This window comes from Antechinus flavipes, chromosome 4, assembly GCF_016432865.1.
Source record: "Antechinus flavipes isolate AdamAnt ecotype Samford, QLD, Australia chromosome 4, AdamAnt_v2, whole genome shotgun sequence".
NCBI lineage: Eukaryota > Metazoa > Chordata > Mammalia > Dasyuromorphia > Dasyuridae > Antechinus > Antechinus flavipes.
The window spans coordinates 436,183,060-436,200,155 of NC_067401.1; the positions used below are offsets into that span (position 1 = coordinate 436,183,060).

General features: G+C 33.3%; 1 protein-coding gene across 1 annotated transcript in view; it reads right to left on the reverse strand.

The window, feature by feature from the left end:
* Nucleotides 1–17,096, reverse strand: part of ADGRL4 (adhesion G protein-coupled receptor L4) — a 125,569-nt gene that overhangs the window by 14,671 nt on the left and 93,802 nt on the right. The window contains exons 10-13 of the mRNA XM_051999166.1: nt 16,410–16,583; nt 14,112–14,315; nt 11,357–11,577; nt 10,271–10,337 (exon numbers count right to left, since the gene is read on the reverse strand). Of these exons, the coding sequence (XP_051855126.1) occupies nt 10,271–10,337; nt 11,357–11,577; nt 14,112–14,315; nt 16,410–16,583 (666 nt within the window). The remainder of the gene's footprint in view (nt 1–10,270; nt 10,338–11,356; nt 11,578–14,111; nt 14,316–16,409; nt 16,584–17,096) is intronic.

Sequence of the window (17,096 nt, forward strand, 5' to 3'; positions counted from 1 at the left end):
GCTCATTATGGTCTCAGACCATGTCATAGAAGGTCATTTTAGGGAAGCTTATAGTTGCCTTCCTAGATATTAATTAAAAAAATAGACATCACCAAACAGCTTAATTTTCATGAATAAACTCATCATGACTCATTAATTTTTGAAATCTATTAACTGTTGTAAACCTTTTGGACTCTAGTTCAAATTTCAGTTGTTCTACTCTTTTTTCTTTTTAGAAATGAGGGACAGAGTATCTGAAGAATATAGTATTATACTATAATATTTTCTCTCTCTCTCTATATATATATATACATACATACATACATACATATATATAGTACTATAGTATAATACTATAAAGAGTATATGAGGTGCAGCTAGATGGTACAATGGATAGAGCACCAGACCTGAAGTCAGGAGGATCTGAGTTCAAATTTGGTCTCAGACTCTTAATACTTCCTAGCTGTGTGATCCTGGGCAAGTCACTTAAACCTAATTACCTCAATAACAATAACTCCCCCCACCCCAGAGTATATGAAGGGTATATATACCCCAAGATACTGTGATCTTTACTTTACTGATAAATCTGAATTAAGAAAATGGTTAAAGTCACAACCCTTATTTACTCATATCATTGGCTACCTAAAAATACTTAAAATTCAACACTACTTATATATTTATCCGAGAGGTTATTTATCATCAACCTGTGCATATAGGTAGGCCACAATGAAAGGCATTAATCAACAGCAGACTTTCTCACTTAGAGAGATATTCCCATAGGTTATACCTACAACCGACATATTATTTTTTTAATATAGTTAATCTTTTAATCTTTGTATATAATCTTAGGCATTAAACTACTGCTCAACCCTTATAGCTTTGTGGGATTAAAAAAATATAGTAGCACTGGCAATATAAAAATAACTTTAAATTCAACTCAGGAAGTAACTGAAAAAAAGAGGCAGCTAATAATGAGTATAAAAGAGAGATGTGATCTAGTGGGCACACAAGAAATATCATGGGCTCATTCATAAAAATGTTTTCTCCTTGCACATGGAAAGAAGTCATAGATTGATGGTAGGGTAGGAATTAAAGCAAAAGAGTTAGCACACATTAAAAGTATTAATAGGAAAAGTCATTTTTCAATTGACAATGAAGTGGAGGTGATAAAAAAATCTCGGAGATAAGAGTAAAACAATGACTAAATATTGATAAATGTGGGAGATAGTTGATTAAGACCTAGTTTTATATCTGAATTCCTAAACAATAATCATAATTCAGGAGCAATTTTAGCTATAGGGGATAATAAGTCTTTTTAAAATAGCATTTGAGATAACCTATACCAATGGCATACAAAAGGAGGCTGGTCTATTTTGTATTGCTTAATGAAGCCAACTTTGCAATATAAAATGCTATGATCAAAGAATTTTGTATTAAAAATATGAGAAATGTTGTAGCAAAAATGTTCTACAGAAAATTATATTTAGAATAAAAGTAAATACCATATTACATTAAATTTTTTTCTAACTTTAAATAATGTTTTTATATTTATTTTATAATTTTTATCTTTACAATAGCCCTATAAGAAACAACACATCTTTTTTTTTTTTTCCATTTTATAAACAAAGGATCAGGCAGATAAGGGAAGTTCCTAAAGTTTACCAAGTGGCATAGTGAGAACAATAGAATTAGGGACAAAATCATTTAATTTACATTTCAGTCTTTTCTACAGGCCACTCAACTATCAGAGATACATATTTGGTAATGATATTTAATTAGGTCTTATCAATTAATAAAATCAATCAACTTTTTAGTAGGTGGCCACTAAGTAGATACAAGTCTAGTGTTAGAAAAATATTTCTAATGAATAAGTATAATCTAAGTACAATTTTAAGGAGGAAATTTTCAGGTACTTAGGAGATGAAGACAGTATATACTGAATATTGACTTTATAAGTCAATATCTTATTGTCAGTATCTTATAAGTCAATATCAAGATCTTAGATCTTATTATGTCCACCCATGGTCTTTAAAGACTGACTAAAGGCAAGATCAGATTTGAAGTCATGTAAAAAGTAAAAGAAAGAAAAAAGAACATTTTTTTTGTCTTGAAAAAAGTAGCAAATCTTTACAAGCAAAGAAAATCCCCAGAAAGAAAGATTCAAAGCGGGAAAAATGAATTCCATAAGTACTTGTTAAATACTCCAGGTATATGTAGCCAGTACTTTTCAAAGGAGATACAAAGGGAGACAGAGCCCTTTCAGTCAAAGAACTTCCAGACTGAGTTGGGCAGATATGTAAAGGATTCTAGGGCAAAAAAGAAGTAACTTTAAGCTGTTGTACATGGACATGTAGCTGGGCCCATAAATATTACAACATAAGAGATAGCTCGACTGTCTTTGGATAACAATTCAGTTTTTTAAAAGGCCCATTCTTCTTTCTGAAACAAGAGTTCTTTTTCAGATTAATATTATTCTAAAGAGACTGTGCTGTAACTGTTTTATCATTTTAGATGGATAAGTCACAAAGTGAGGCTAAGACAGGGACCAAAGGTGAAAGAGTGGGCACATATCAAAGGTAAGTCTGCTATTTAAAAATGGAGTGTATGATCATGAAAGTTATGGAATCTCCAAAGAAATGTAGTTGAAGAACATCCCATCTTCAATGGAGAGATATACAATGGTCACAAACAGGTTTCAAAGTATTTTAAAGAATTCCATAGGAATAGAATGATGATGATGATGATATCTAGCATTTACATAACTTTAAGGTTTGCAAAGTATCATATTTATGTTATCTCATTCTAACTTCTCAATAACTTTTTGAGGTAGATGCTATTATTATCCTCATTTTTCAGATGAGAAAAATTTAGCTAAAAGATGTTAAGTGACTTGGTCAGGATCACATGGCTAATATGTGTCTGAAGTCAGATTTGAACTCATGAAGAGTCCTTCTAACTTCAGACTCAATGTTCTATTGTCTAGATACTACCATCTAGCTATTCACTAATGGGTCTCTCTGATATAAAGGAGACCTTTTTCTAGTTCCTTTGATATTTTTTGGTTACCTTTGTAACATATAGGACATCTACTAGCCATCTTAACTCTCACCACATGGCTAAACCTTTCTCTTTTTTTGCTCATTCATTTATTCATTTCTTTTTTTAATGTCTTTTATTTTTTTCAAAATACTTGCAAAGATAGCCCATAACATCCATCTCTACAAAATGTTGTATTCCAAATACTTTATTAATTTCTTTTATGGTGTCCTCTATTCTAAGGCAACTTGGTGGCTCCCTAAGTAAAAACACTGAAATTGGAGTGAAGAAGAACTGATTTGGATCCTGAGTCAGTTTCTTCATTGTAAAGAGAACTGGAGAAAAATGGCAAGCCACTCCATCATAATTATCAAGAAAAATGCAAATGGGATCATGAGAAGTCAGATATAACTGAATGACTTAACAACAATGAAGAAGAAAGGAGTAGGATAAGATGACAGAGCAAAGCTGACAATGGTTCCCACAACAATGACATCACTGTGGCATTTACTACTTCACCTACAGGTCACATATTAAGTGCTGAGGAAGCTTGAGTGGCAGGAAAAATCCTCATAGGGTACTCAATCCCATGATGGTTTGGTAAAGGTGGAAAGTAAAGCATTTATTAAATGTTGTGAAAAAAGGCTATAGACACCAATAGAGTAGATGGAATTGCCGGACTATTGACAAAGAATTGTTAAGGATAATGGAAGGAATTTGATGTAAAAGTCCCTCTTAAAGAAATAATTCTAGTAACACATGACAAGTAGTATGAATTTAATTGAAACTCTAAAAAACTGGAGTGCTAACCTCATTTTACAGCCTGAATTCTGTGAAAGAAATGAAAAGGAATTTCAATAATTAAATCTAATAGCGGCCCTGAAAAATAGCTACCAATAGAAACCAGGTAAGAGAATATTTGAAATATCTGAGCATGTACAAATCCGTTAAGTCTGGCTGGCCTGCTCACAGGGATATTAAGGATCTTAGCAAACACTATGTGGTTGTGTGCATGATATTCCTGGCAAGTACTTTAAAAAGACTTCATTTAGAACTGAGAAGAGAACATGTGATAGCAGAATACCCTTTCTTCTTTCTTCAACAAGATAGGAAAGGAGCAAGCTTGACATTTATTCTAAGGAAAGTAACAGACTAGATGTTAGGAGGAACATGTAAGAACATCAGAAAAGATGATGGAAGAGATAGGAATTATTCTTAAGCTTTATTTCTTCAATTGCTGCATCTCTCTGCACTTACCTGGGAGTTTTGTGGGGAGCTCAGGAAATGGGGTCATGGAAGAGGAATTAGAAGCATCCAATACAGGTATACGCCTTTCATACTCTTGCTGTCTTTAGATGACAGAGGGCAAATTTCTCTATCATATTTTGGATGATATTTCTATAAAACTTAATTACAGTTACAAACAATCACACACTAGGAGAAGGGAGAAGCATTAATAATTCAAATCTGGTGTCAGACTTTTACTAGTTTGTGTGATGCTAGGCAAGTCACTCTTCCCATTTGCCTCAGTTTCCTTGAACTAGACAAAGAAATTGAAAACCACTCCAGTATCTTTGCCAAGAAAACCCCAACTGGGGTCATATAGATTCAGGCATGATGGCAATATGACAGTACGTAGGTATTGTGTTAAGGGCTTCACAATTTTTTTTTATTTGATCCTCATCACAAAGGAAATTGGTGCTATGATTCTCGTTTTTAGTTGAGAAATATGCAACAAACCAAAATTAGGTTACTTTTCCAATGTCATACAGCTAGTAAATGTTTGAGAACAGATTTGAACTAAGATCTAAATAAGTTTAAATAAGTGTCTAAAAAAATTTATTCATGATCACAGAAGTAGTGAGTGGCAGAGGTGGGATCTGAACTTGTGTCTTCTGGGTCTATTTTTCATGAAGATAAGTTATCCTGACAGTAGGCTCAGGACTGTATTATTGACTGCTTAGCTGCCACCAATGTGAAAAACCCCTTCTAGTTCCCTTGATACTTTTTGGTTATCCTTGGAACATATAGAACATCTACTACTAGCTATTCTTCATGCTTACCATGCTGATTCTCTCAGGTTCAGCCTAAGAATCCCCTATATTATATATCCAAGAAGTAGTGAACCAGTCATTTTTTGAGGCCTAATAATATTGGCTTATATTTATATAGTGCTTACAATTTGACAAGGTGCATTGTATACATTGCCTCAGCAAATCCACACAATAATTGTATGCAGTAGGTGCTATCACCTTTGTCAAGATTTTACATAGCAGAAAAACTGAACCTGAGATGGAAAGTATTTTCTAAGAGTCACATAGCAAGTAAATATGTGAGAATTGGATCCCATAGTTTCCTGATTCCAAACCTGACATAGGATTACATTCATTATATCATATAGCGTCTTATTGAGGAGGCTGCTCTTTCAATTTCTGGATAATCTGCTAGGTTGGTTTATTTCCCTTTATATATATCTAGCCTAAACCTGTCTCTCTAATTTGTGCACATCATTCCTCTTTCTTCCCTCTAAGGGAAATAGAACAAATCTAATTAATCTTCCACATGACTCTCTAAATAACTAACAGAAGTTATCATGGTCCTATTTCCACATCTTCTTTTCTCTGGACTAAGCATCTCCAGGTCCTTAAAATGAACTTTCTAGGGCATGATCTCAAGACCCTTTATCATACTGGGTTATTTTCCATTGGATGCTCTCCCACATATTAATTCCTTTTCTAAAATGGGAAAAAAATTCACGGAGATTTTCCTTATATCCTTCAGCCAATTAATTTCCACAAAATTATTTCATTTTTATGAGATTACTATTTTTTGTATCCCAAAGAATTTATCAGGAAAAATCCTTCCAGTTATAAAACATCCATGAATTTGGAAAAACACTAAAAACTACAAATATATTATTTATTTTAAGTTTTCATTTATTCAACCTATTTTCTTCCATTCCAACAAGCTATTATTTAAGAAGGGATGAATCATTGGTAAAGAGGAACAAATCATAAAATGTCAGGGTCATTCAGTCATTGGAAAAAACATAAAAAGCAAGCATTGAACTAGTTGAAAGTACAAGATATGAGGGGGAAGGTAAGAATGTTGAAGCATTCTGAATCACTGGGATCATCACACAAACCTCCCAACAAATAAAATACTACTAAATTAAAACATGTAATTAAAATGTTAAAGTGGCTAATCATAACGTTTAAGAATTTTCAGTGGGTAGCATTTCTGATTCAATTTTAATATGATCATTAATGCACATTGCTTTATATATAAACTATGATTTAAATTCTTTTTTATCTTATTTCTGTGATGTATTGAAAACTACAAGAATGAAGACAATATATTTTGGGGAATTCAGTTAGTAACATTTCCCAATGTTGAGTAGTATAATAGAAAGAGCTCATGGTTTGGAGTTCAAGGAACGAGACCAAATTTTGGCTTTGCTACTCACTACCTGTCTGAATTTGGACAAATCATTTCACACACACATGGCCCTCAGTTTCTTGATCTGAAAAATGAGAAGGTTGTATAAGATGACCACTGAGACAGCTTTTAGCTCCAGTCTTTTCTGTCTCTTCCTTGAAATGTTTCTGCTCTAATTAGTTTTAGAATAAACATTCTAAACATCTTCTGGTTGTGTTATCAGGCTAAGAGTAATGGAAACTACAATCTCTGAAAAATTAATATTAAGATCAACTCAATGGACAATGGGGAGCCAACAGTGGCCATGAATAGACTGCCATATACTTGAAACAAAGACAGAGTTAGAGACACTGGGAATGGACAGACACATTTAGGCCAAGATCTGTATTATTGGAGAGAGACCAGATACACTGATATATTTGAGACAAATCCAAATGCTGACATGTTAGGGTTTTAAGATTATAAATTAGCTAGATCTCAACATACTCAGAATGGTAAAAAGATTCAAAAGAATCCAGACTTTGTGAGAAGTATATGTAAGGAATTGCAAGATCAAGAGTTAAAAGAGGGATAAGGATGATCATACATACAACTGTTCAATTGCAAAGGTGATGAATTAAAAAAATGCTTAATTTTTTTTAATAGACAGCCTTTTTTGGCCAACACTTAATTAGTGTTTGTCTTAGTCAAGCAAATACTGTTCTTCAGTGCTAAAAACATCCATGAGAAACTTCAGTTTCTTTTTAAAAATTAAATCATTTTCATAAACTATTTCTTCACACTTCTATACTTTGATCTAATCGGCAGTATAGTTAAAATTGTTTCAGTAATAAAGATTAGAAATATGAGAAGGGAGAAATAAATTGTGTAAATTATCTTCAGTTTGCAGCTTGCTTTACAAAGATTTACAAACCTCTTTCTTGTACTACTCCATCTTTCAAATGCATGACCCACTTCTTTTCATGTCTGGTTGCAATCTTAAAATGACAAAAGGCATCATTCTCAGATAGGATCAACTGGGCCACTGGTTTACACTTCAGAATTGAGAGATCCTTCATATTAATGAACAAACACCTCAGGAAGCAGGGTTACCATTCAAGAAATCAAAGGAGAATAGAGCTTAGATTCCAGATGGGAAACATGGGAGTAGTTTGAGTATAGTGACTGAAGTGGATTAAAGAAAGGTTGAATGTTTGGGGGGTGGCTGGGTAGGAAGGAAAGACTTTGAGGTCCAGAAGCCATCAGTACAAATTAACTTTGTTTTTTGTCATTCTATTGAATGTTTCAAAAACATTTTATTTTTTAATCCCCAAACACAAATATCATAGGGATTCATTCATAAGAGTCAGTAAGACCCATTTACAAAGTTTGTTTCTTCTTATTTAGAGAGAATGAAAACTCTATAGAGAAATGATGATAGTCATTTGATAGAGAGTTCAGTAGTAGTGTAAGTTCCTTTACATATGATGAACAAATGCTATGAAGTCCATGGCATCCATCCCTTAGTTTGGGGACAAAACACAAATTTGAATAATGTCAGCAATGACTGATTTAAATCTTAGGGTTACCTTGCCTGTTAGGGTTCACTGAAGAATGACATTACTTTTTCTTTTAAGAAGCTCCATTCTTATTCATTTCTTTTAAAATATTTTTTAAAAAGTCTTTAAATTAAAAAAAATATTTATTTGATCCTGCTCTTTTTATCAATTTCCCTTTTTGCCCCCACTTTAAATTAAGCTCTGGAATAATGTTTAGGGTGAGTACTTTCAAGGTTTACTTAGCTCTTCCAAAAAACCTAAAACAAAACAAAATTCTTGCAACAGTTAAAATCAAAGAATAGCAAAGTGTAACTGGAATAGGAAGTATTAAAAAGGGTAATGAGTAAGAAAAAAGGGAGGTTGATCATATAGCAAAATGGATGATGGGCAGACTATATGATCCACTGATGTTTTTTGAAATCAAGGAAAGCCCATAGTGCCTTGAGGCGACCCTCTGTGGCTAATTTATGGAGGGAGAAATGGATAAGTTACACAGACTGAGTATTTGAAGAATCAAACAGAAGCTTTTAAACCTTTAAAGATTTAGAACTCAATTTTCAAATAAAAAAAATCTTTCCATTTGAGTATTTGAAAGCATATAAGTATATAATTGTAAATTATACATATACAAGTATATAGATTCTTAGAAATCTGTAGATAGATTTTAGAGGGTCTATGAATTTGAGGAAAACAACATCTTAGTTTTCACCAAATTCTAACTGAATTTGAGTATTTTTTTCAATTATGAGCATAGGTGATAAAACCCTGTTCTGAGAAGGGTACTATGAGCTTCATTTGAACTAAAAAGGGCCATGAGAATCCTTCAGTCAAAAAGTATTAAGTGCCTATGTTTCAGGCACTGTACTAAGAGAATGGTATGATAGTTAAGAGAAACTTGTACCTCTGACAAAAAGCGAGTTGTGTGAGTCTAGGCAAGGGAGGCAGTGTGTGTTAACCGAAGAACTGGATCTAGAGTAAGAAGACCTGTTTCTGCTATTTGTAGCTTGTAAGATCTTGAGCTTTTTTGGTCCTTCATCGAATAAGTATAAGATGAGATCATTGAATTAAATGGTCTGTAAGGTCCTGTCTGCCTTTAAATCCCATTCTATTGCTAAAATAATTTAATAATCTTAATGCCCCAGGAAATCTCTCAGACTGTTATTTGCGGAAGACTTCCTGATTTTCAGTGAGGAGGGGAATTTCCACATCAGGATTCCTCTAAACTAGTGAAATCACAGGTCTAGACAATCTCCCTTCCCTGTCTTCTTGTCCGTCACCCCCATCCAAATGTCAGGTAGAACTTCTGGTCACATAGCCACTTTTGAGAAGTGATATTTGCTGCATTTAAAAAAAAATCCTAATTATAAAGCATTTCACTATCATCTTATTTCTTACCCATATCCCTCTCCCCTTAAAATGGAAAGGTACAGGGGTGGAGGGAGTGAGAAAGGAATTCAATAAGAGAGCCATCACTTCAGAAGACATGGACCAAAGTTGTCCAAAGGTGTTTCCACTGTGCCTTCCCTGATGATCATTCCATTTCCTAATTATTGTCAGACTTCCCACATACATTGTCAGACTATTATAGTCAGAATGGAAGCTGAAAACTTCTAGCACTTAGAAATGCTCTTGAGACACATAAAATGTCTTTATTTAGAATGGAACACATAATACCTGCCAAATTTGCAGGTTGGAAACCACTTCCAATAAGAATTAAAAGGCTCTTTTTCCAACTGAAATAGGCCTATCAATAGATGACTTGTCTACCCATGAGAAATAGCGGGTTCTTGTCTCTGACGTTGCAATTTAGTATAAAATAGCTTTTATGATGACAGGGTACATAGGAATGATAAAACTGTTGAGATGACAGTCTAATCTTCAGAGATGACCGATCATCAATAAAAGATTAAGTAACGTAACATCCCAAATGCCAGATTACCAGTCAGTTGGCACACTCCCTGTAGCCATTTCTTCCTGAATAATGCTGAGATACCACAGCAGGAAAATGCTTTTCCTTATAAACTAGAAATAATTCCCTCTTGTCTATTCCATTCCCTTCAAAAGACAGAAAGGAAAAAAAATAAAATGAAATGACCTTTGTCAAATATCTTTTTTTTTTTTCTGACTAGCAGCTTTAAAAGACAGAATGATAAGTAATGATCAGAAATATGCTTGTTTTTCTTTTGTTTTTACACATGACTGTCCTGAGGATAATGATAGTAATTATTAAGAAACTTGTGATTACTCATATTTAAAAAAAAGAAATAAAATACACATACAAGAATGATGAGACATGCCGGTCCTATAAAGCTCCAAATAAAGTTATTTTCTGTGCTGAGCCAACATCTGAAAAGCAAAAATAAAATAAAAATAGATATAGATTATATAGATCAAGATTTTTGTGCTTCTTATATTTTATGCTGTATGACATTGAAAAATATACATACTTGGTACTTCCTACAAGTCCTGATAAACTTTTTCAGGAAAGTAGTATGATATAAAAATTAGATAAGTAGCCTTGAGTATAGGAAGGATCCTAAGTTGCCAAGCAGGTCCTAAGGTCCTAACCTATACTATTAACCAATAAATTACAATGGTTTCCACTTGCTTCCAGGAGCAAATACAAAATGCTTTGTCATTCAAACCCAGTGCCCTCCCACTTTTCTTTCCAGTCTTTTTATATCTTACTCTTCCATCTAGTCAGTCTGCCTTCCCTGTTCTGGGCACAAGCCACTTTATTTCTCAGCTCTGATCATTATCTTTGGCTCTTTCCCCATATCTGGAATGCTTTTCCTCCTACGTTCTGACCTTCCTGGCTTCCTTTAAATCCTAAATAAAATCCCATTTTCTCTAGGAAGTCTTCCCCAGTCCTTCTTAATTCCTGTGCCTTCCATCTTTTAATCATTCCCTATGTATCCTGTATATAGTTTGTTTTGTATTATATTTGTTTGCATGTTGTTCCCTTCTTAGACTGTAAACTCTTGCGTAGGGTCTGTTTTTGTCTCTTTTTGGATCCCTGATGAATGGCAGATAGTAGGTGCTTAAAAATGTTTATGGATGGATTGAATGATTGGTAGAAGGAGTTGTTGTTCTTAGAAGTTCCTTAAAAAAACCCCATAGGTCTAGTACCTATCCTAAGAAAAACAAAAGTGAATAACATACAACATTTATAATTGTAGACATACTTAGAAAGGTTTGCCAGCATTCCAGCTATTGCTGGGTTTACCAGAACATATTTCTAGAGCTGACTTATGGTTGTAAATATGTTGAATGTGAGTAAGCAAAGGGAAATTATCAGTCATCCCCCCACTCACAAGCAGGACTATGATGATAACAAACACTTATATGAAATAGCAATCACTTACACTTTTGTCGTCCCATAGTATCTATATCCTAGGGCTGCTGAAAATCCAACCACCACGGCTGGACTGAGGTAGCCAAAGATATAAAAATTCTTGTGTAAGAATCCCTTGTTGTAGATGACACCCACGACAATGAGATAGAGATGGATGCCTTCGATGCACATCCATGCAAAGGCAGCTAGAAAGAAATAATGTAGCAATCCAGCAATGATTGAACAGAAGAGCTAGAAATCAACCAAAGAAAGGAAGTCGTGAACAAATTTTCACTAGGATTGTAAAGTATATCTTTCCCTATTGCCTCATTATGCCAGTTGGCAGCATGATTGTGTGAATTTAAAAGTTAGAAATGTTTTAATCCATAAACTAAAAATAAAATAAATAAATGTGAACAAAAAATTAGTAGTTAGGAAAGTGCTTGAACCTTGTAAAAATATTCAAAGATCAAAGGTTTAGCCTTGGAACTATCTTAAAGGAGACATTGGTGCTGCTGATCTTCATTATTGGTATAGGACCTGAACCTGCAATTTCATTATTATAGAAAATTCCCAGATAAGAGAACTCCCTTTAACAATATAGATCAGCAATTAATTCATAGTCTTGGAGACTGGCTTAGTTCACTAAGAGGTTAAGATACTTGACTAGGATCATATGTCATCACTGTAATTAATATTTATATATCTCTGTAAAATTTGTAGAATACTTGACTACATTTTCTCATTTGATTCCCCAAATAACCCTATTGGGAATATGACATTCTATTTTCTACTTTAAAGATGAGCCACTGAGGCTCATATTACTGAAGCTATGTGCCCAGGGTCATAGCACTATTACTTGTCTGAGGTGGATTTTAAACCAAGGTGTTCATATTGCCCTGTCCAACTAGTTAAATGACCTCATTTTACAGGTGAGGAAATTGAAGCTCAAGGAGTTGGAATGGCTTGCCTAAAATCACATAGATTTTAATAGAGTTCCGATGTTTTGGGTTGGCCATATCATAGACTCTCCAGCTTAAGGACATCAGAGATTACCAAGTACAATCTCTGACCTTAATGATAACTTTTATAAAATCTTTCACAAGTGGTCATTCAGCCTTTGCTTGAGAAGGCTAGTGAAGGAAATTCACTACTTGTCAAATCAGCAATCCCATTTTTGTAAAATTCTGTTAGGAAGTTTTGTTTTTGTTTTTGTTTATTTTCCCTTCTTTCATTGAACTGAATTTTGCCTCTTTGCGACTTCAACCCATAGCTTATTATTCTTTCCTCTGAGGCTGAATGATCTATTCCTTTTCCCAAGTTCACTCTCCATATTCTTGAAGGCAGCAATTACATAGCCACTGAATCTTCTCTTCTCAGAATCAATCAATCCTAGTTCTTCAGTCCATTTTCAAATGTCACAGTTCACACTCCTTTCCAATATCTGTATTCTTTGTAGAGAGATGTGTGACCCATCATTTTAAACTGTCAAGATCTTTTTGGATCTTTTATCATTCAATGTTGTTACTTCTTCTAGCTTTCCATCATTAGACAACTTGATATATTACTTATTCTTTTACTCACGTCACTGACAAAAATTTTAATAACAAGACTTAAGAGACACCCATGAGAGTACTCCATTAGAAACCTCTCTTCATATTGACATTAACCCCTTAATAACTATTCTTTAGAGTCAATCTTTTGGCATGTTCTAAATCTGACAAACTATACCCTAACCCATAATTCTTCATCATGTCAACAAGATTATTGTAAGAGATTTTAAGGAATCACTTAATGGCATTTCATAATAGCTGATAAAATTTAACTCTGATAGTCTTGTGTTCAGATGCTAGCTTTGTCATTTCCTAACTGTGTGATGCTGTGAAAGTCATTTGACCTCTGAGATTTTCATATTTGTCAAATGGAAGGTGGAGATAGATGGATTTTGGATTTTTTGTGGATTTTACTTTACACTCAAGAAATACTTGTGTTGCTTGAGTTAAAAAGAAATTAGAAGATGAATTGTTCCTGGGGGATTTTAGGTCCAAAAAGGGGAAGGCAATTTGACATGTGGAAACTAAAAAAGTTCTCATCAACTTGTATTGTATTTTTCCTATAAATGCTACTTTTATTTCTTGAGTTTCCCAAAGACTTGAATGCTAATGGTGCCACAACTATATATCCATGTATTTATCATCTTTGTATATATGTATGTATGTATCTAGAATCTATGTCTTGTCTATCCATCTCTGTACTAGCCATGTGATTCTGGCTAAGAATTCAAAGCCTCAATTTCTTCAATTGTAAAATGGGGATTATAGCACTTGTATTGCTATGCTCAGATCTATTGTATGGAATGTGTTTTACAAAAATTAAAATGAATTTTTATGTCAAAAATTAATGTCCCTGGAATTCAGTTTTTTCATCTATATAATAAGGTCAAACTACTTGACTTTTGAGTGTCCTTCAGTCTTATCCCTATGAGTTTTGAGTGTCCTTCAGTCTTATCCCTATGAGTTAAGGTGCTTTCTTTTGTATACAGACATTACAAAGATGACCAACTCTGATGGGATTTTTGCTAAATAAGTAAATAATAATCAGTTGAGAAATTATACCAAGAAAACCAAATTTTAGTTTTCTCCCTTCATTTTATTCTGATTTTTGAAAAGAGTTATGGTATCAAGGAAAGGGTCAGTTGAGGGAAAATCATATTTTATAGTTGTTTCATGGGGATAGCCAATAGCTAGTAGGAAGTTAAAAACAGTCAGAAAATACCAAAGACTTACCTTATTACTATTTGTATTAATTCCAACCAGAAAAACAAGTTCTGCCAGAAAGAGACTGCAGCAAAGATTCTTGTGAATGGTGGTCCTTGTGCTCTGAATTTCACTAAAAAACCAGAAGGTGAAAATGCACATGGCAAGGCAAACCAACGAAATGATTATTCCAAGTTGAGTAATTCTTGTTAGAATATTGTAATCTTTAATACCCTGAGGACCAAAAATAAGAAAACTCTTAAGAGACTAACCAAATAGCTTGTCATTGGACTCTCATCCTACAATAAATCTCCTTTTAAAATGAAACCTTAATCAAGATGATCAGGAGGTGGAAAATAGACATTGATTTAATATTTTTGGTATTTTTGATATGGTAGAAATCAGTTATAAATCACATAGGACTTAAGCTGCAAGAAAAATGTCTAGATTTTTGTTGCCTATGATATGAATTAATGATTTTAAAATATCTTTATCATCATTTGGTGGCACAATAGATAGAACACTGGATTTGGAGTTAAGAAGTACTCGATTCAAATCCAACTAACACTTTGTTATGAGACCCTGAAATTCACTTATCTTCCTCAACATTATTTTCCTCATCTATAAAATAATACCACTCATCTGACAAGGTGGTTAAGAACATCAAATGAAATAACTTGTATAAAGTACAATGTAAATCAAGAGCTATATGATGCCAGCTAGTATTTTAATAACTTATTTATAATTCTAAAACAATTTATAATAAATATCTAGGATGATGCTAATTTAATGAACTTCACAAAATGTTACAAAAACTTTTTTAAACCAAGCAGTGATTCATTCAAAACATGATGAATAAAGTTATTAGTGATACTAAATATACAGAATATTAAATAAAATTAATATAGCTCAAAGACTTTGAAATTGGCTTATTTTTTTTTTGTAATTAGAGAAATATATCCCAAAAGTTGCTATGGATACTTGGTATCTAACAAAAAGAACCTTTGAAATATTTGCCTGCACATAACTTTGGGAAAGATTTAGTTGGTCTTATCCAAATGTAAACTCCAAATATTTACAGAGATATCCCTCTATCCTAATTTAAGTTATGATACAAATTGTGATATGTAAAACAACAACAACAAACAACTTTGATGAATATTTATCTGTGTATCAGAGAGTACTATTGAGTGCATATATATTCACTTCCATACCTACAGTTGAATTTTGGGACCACCAAAGTAGCAATTTCATGGATATGGAGGAGTTCACTGTATAGAAACTCCCTGCCTTCTTAGAAACCAATAAATCATCTGTAACTGTCTGGGAAAGTATTCCTTAAAGTCTTGAGAAGTCAAGTGATTTGATTATGCTCATTTAAGTTTCTAAATGGCAAATACAGGACTTGAACTCTAGTCTTTATAACTCTACGTCACACAGCATGCCCCTGTCTCTTTTCTTCTCTCCTTTTCTTTCCCCTTCTATCTGTTCCTTCTTTCTCCGTGTGTATGGAGATATGTGCAATAATATAACACAATTAGTGTGTGCAAAGATATGTATATAATTATGTACATATTTATTTGTACATAAATTAGTGTTTCAGAGGCATTTAAATAAAAATAGCCAATAACAGCCAGCATTTATATAGGACTTTAGGATTTACAAAGTGCTTTAATAAAATATTACCTTATTTTATTCTACAATAATTATCTCCATTTTATATATGGGAAAATTGGGGCAGAGAGTGGTTAAGTAACTTGAGCTGGGTCAAACAGGTAGTAAGCAGCTGAGGTAGAACTTAGGTCTTCCTGACTCTAGATGCAGTCCTCTTATCCATTGTTACATACACGTGTATGTTTGTGTGTTTTTTTATATGTACATATGCATATATACACATTTAAATGCATATGTATACACGTACATACACACCTACATATGCAAATAATTGATCATATTACCTTAATGATAAATTTTTGCCAGAGTAATAAAAACTCTAGTTCTGTCACAAAATATCAAGATATAGACATCTAGTATAATGCAGTATTTACTAAGTTAGGGTAAGTAACATATGACTGGCATTCAAAACAAAGAAATTTGGTATGTTATTACATTATTGATGAAATACATCCTGGACATAAAGATCTAGGAATGCATAGGTTTAAATACAAGGTTATTTTTGTTCTGTAGAATTTGCATGGTAAATTTTCCAAAGGAAGAGAGGGCAGATGAAATCAGATATATTCTCTTTAGAAACACTCAAAACCCCCCCAACCTCCTACAAGTCATATCTTGTTGATACTAACTGATAAAACTCCCAAATGCACTTACAATAGAAGCACCTGAAGACATCAGAATGGCAAAATGTGTCAGATGATTACATTTACATGAAGTATGAGTGGAGTTGGAATGCATCAGTTCACAGCCTTCTGTAGACCAGCTGCCATTCATTGTATTACTTGAATAGTTCCAAAAAGCACACTTACTGCTATCCTTCTCTCTAGGCTGAAAAAGAAGTGTACTGTTTTATTGAGGGAGAAAGAAAAAGAAATTTCTCATTTACTGTTGGCACACTTGAAATGGAACACTATTATATGCTCTATGACATCAATGGCGCTGTGATTTCACTGGTTTGGGTCCTTCTTCTAGTGGGACATTTCTTGACCCATATATACCTGCTCCTTTTGTATGTCTTTTAGGTTATATGAACAGCTACTTTAAAAAAGTATTTTGTAAAATTTACATCATGAAAGTTGCCCTTGAATAAACAGACATATTCCAATATCACATGCCTTTGGTGACATCACATCTTTTAAAATAATAAGACACCAAGTAATAGGGGAAATAATTATCAGACATTTATTGTATTCAGCCCTGCAGATTAAAAAGTTCAGATAAGAAATTGGCCTTGATCTTGAATTAATAGTGGGATAAGTTACCAACTAAAATGGAGATAAAGAATACAGATGAAGAGGAAGAGAAAGAGAAAGAAAAAAAAAGACAAGAAGGGGATGAGGA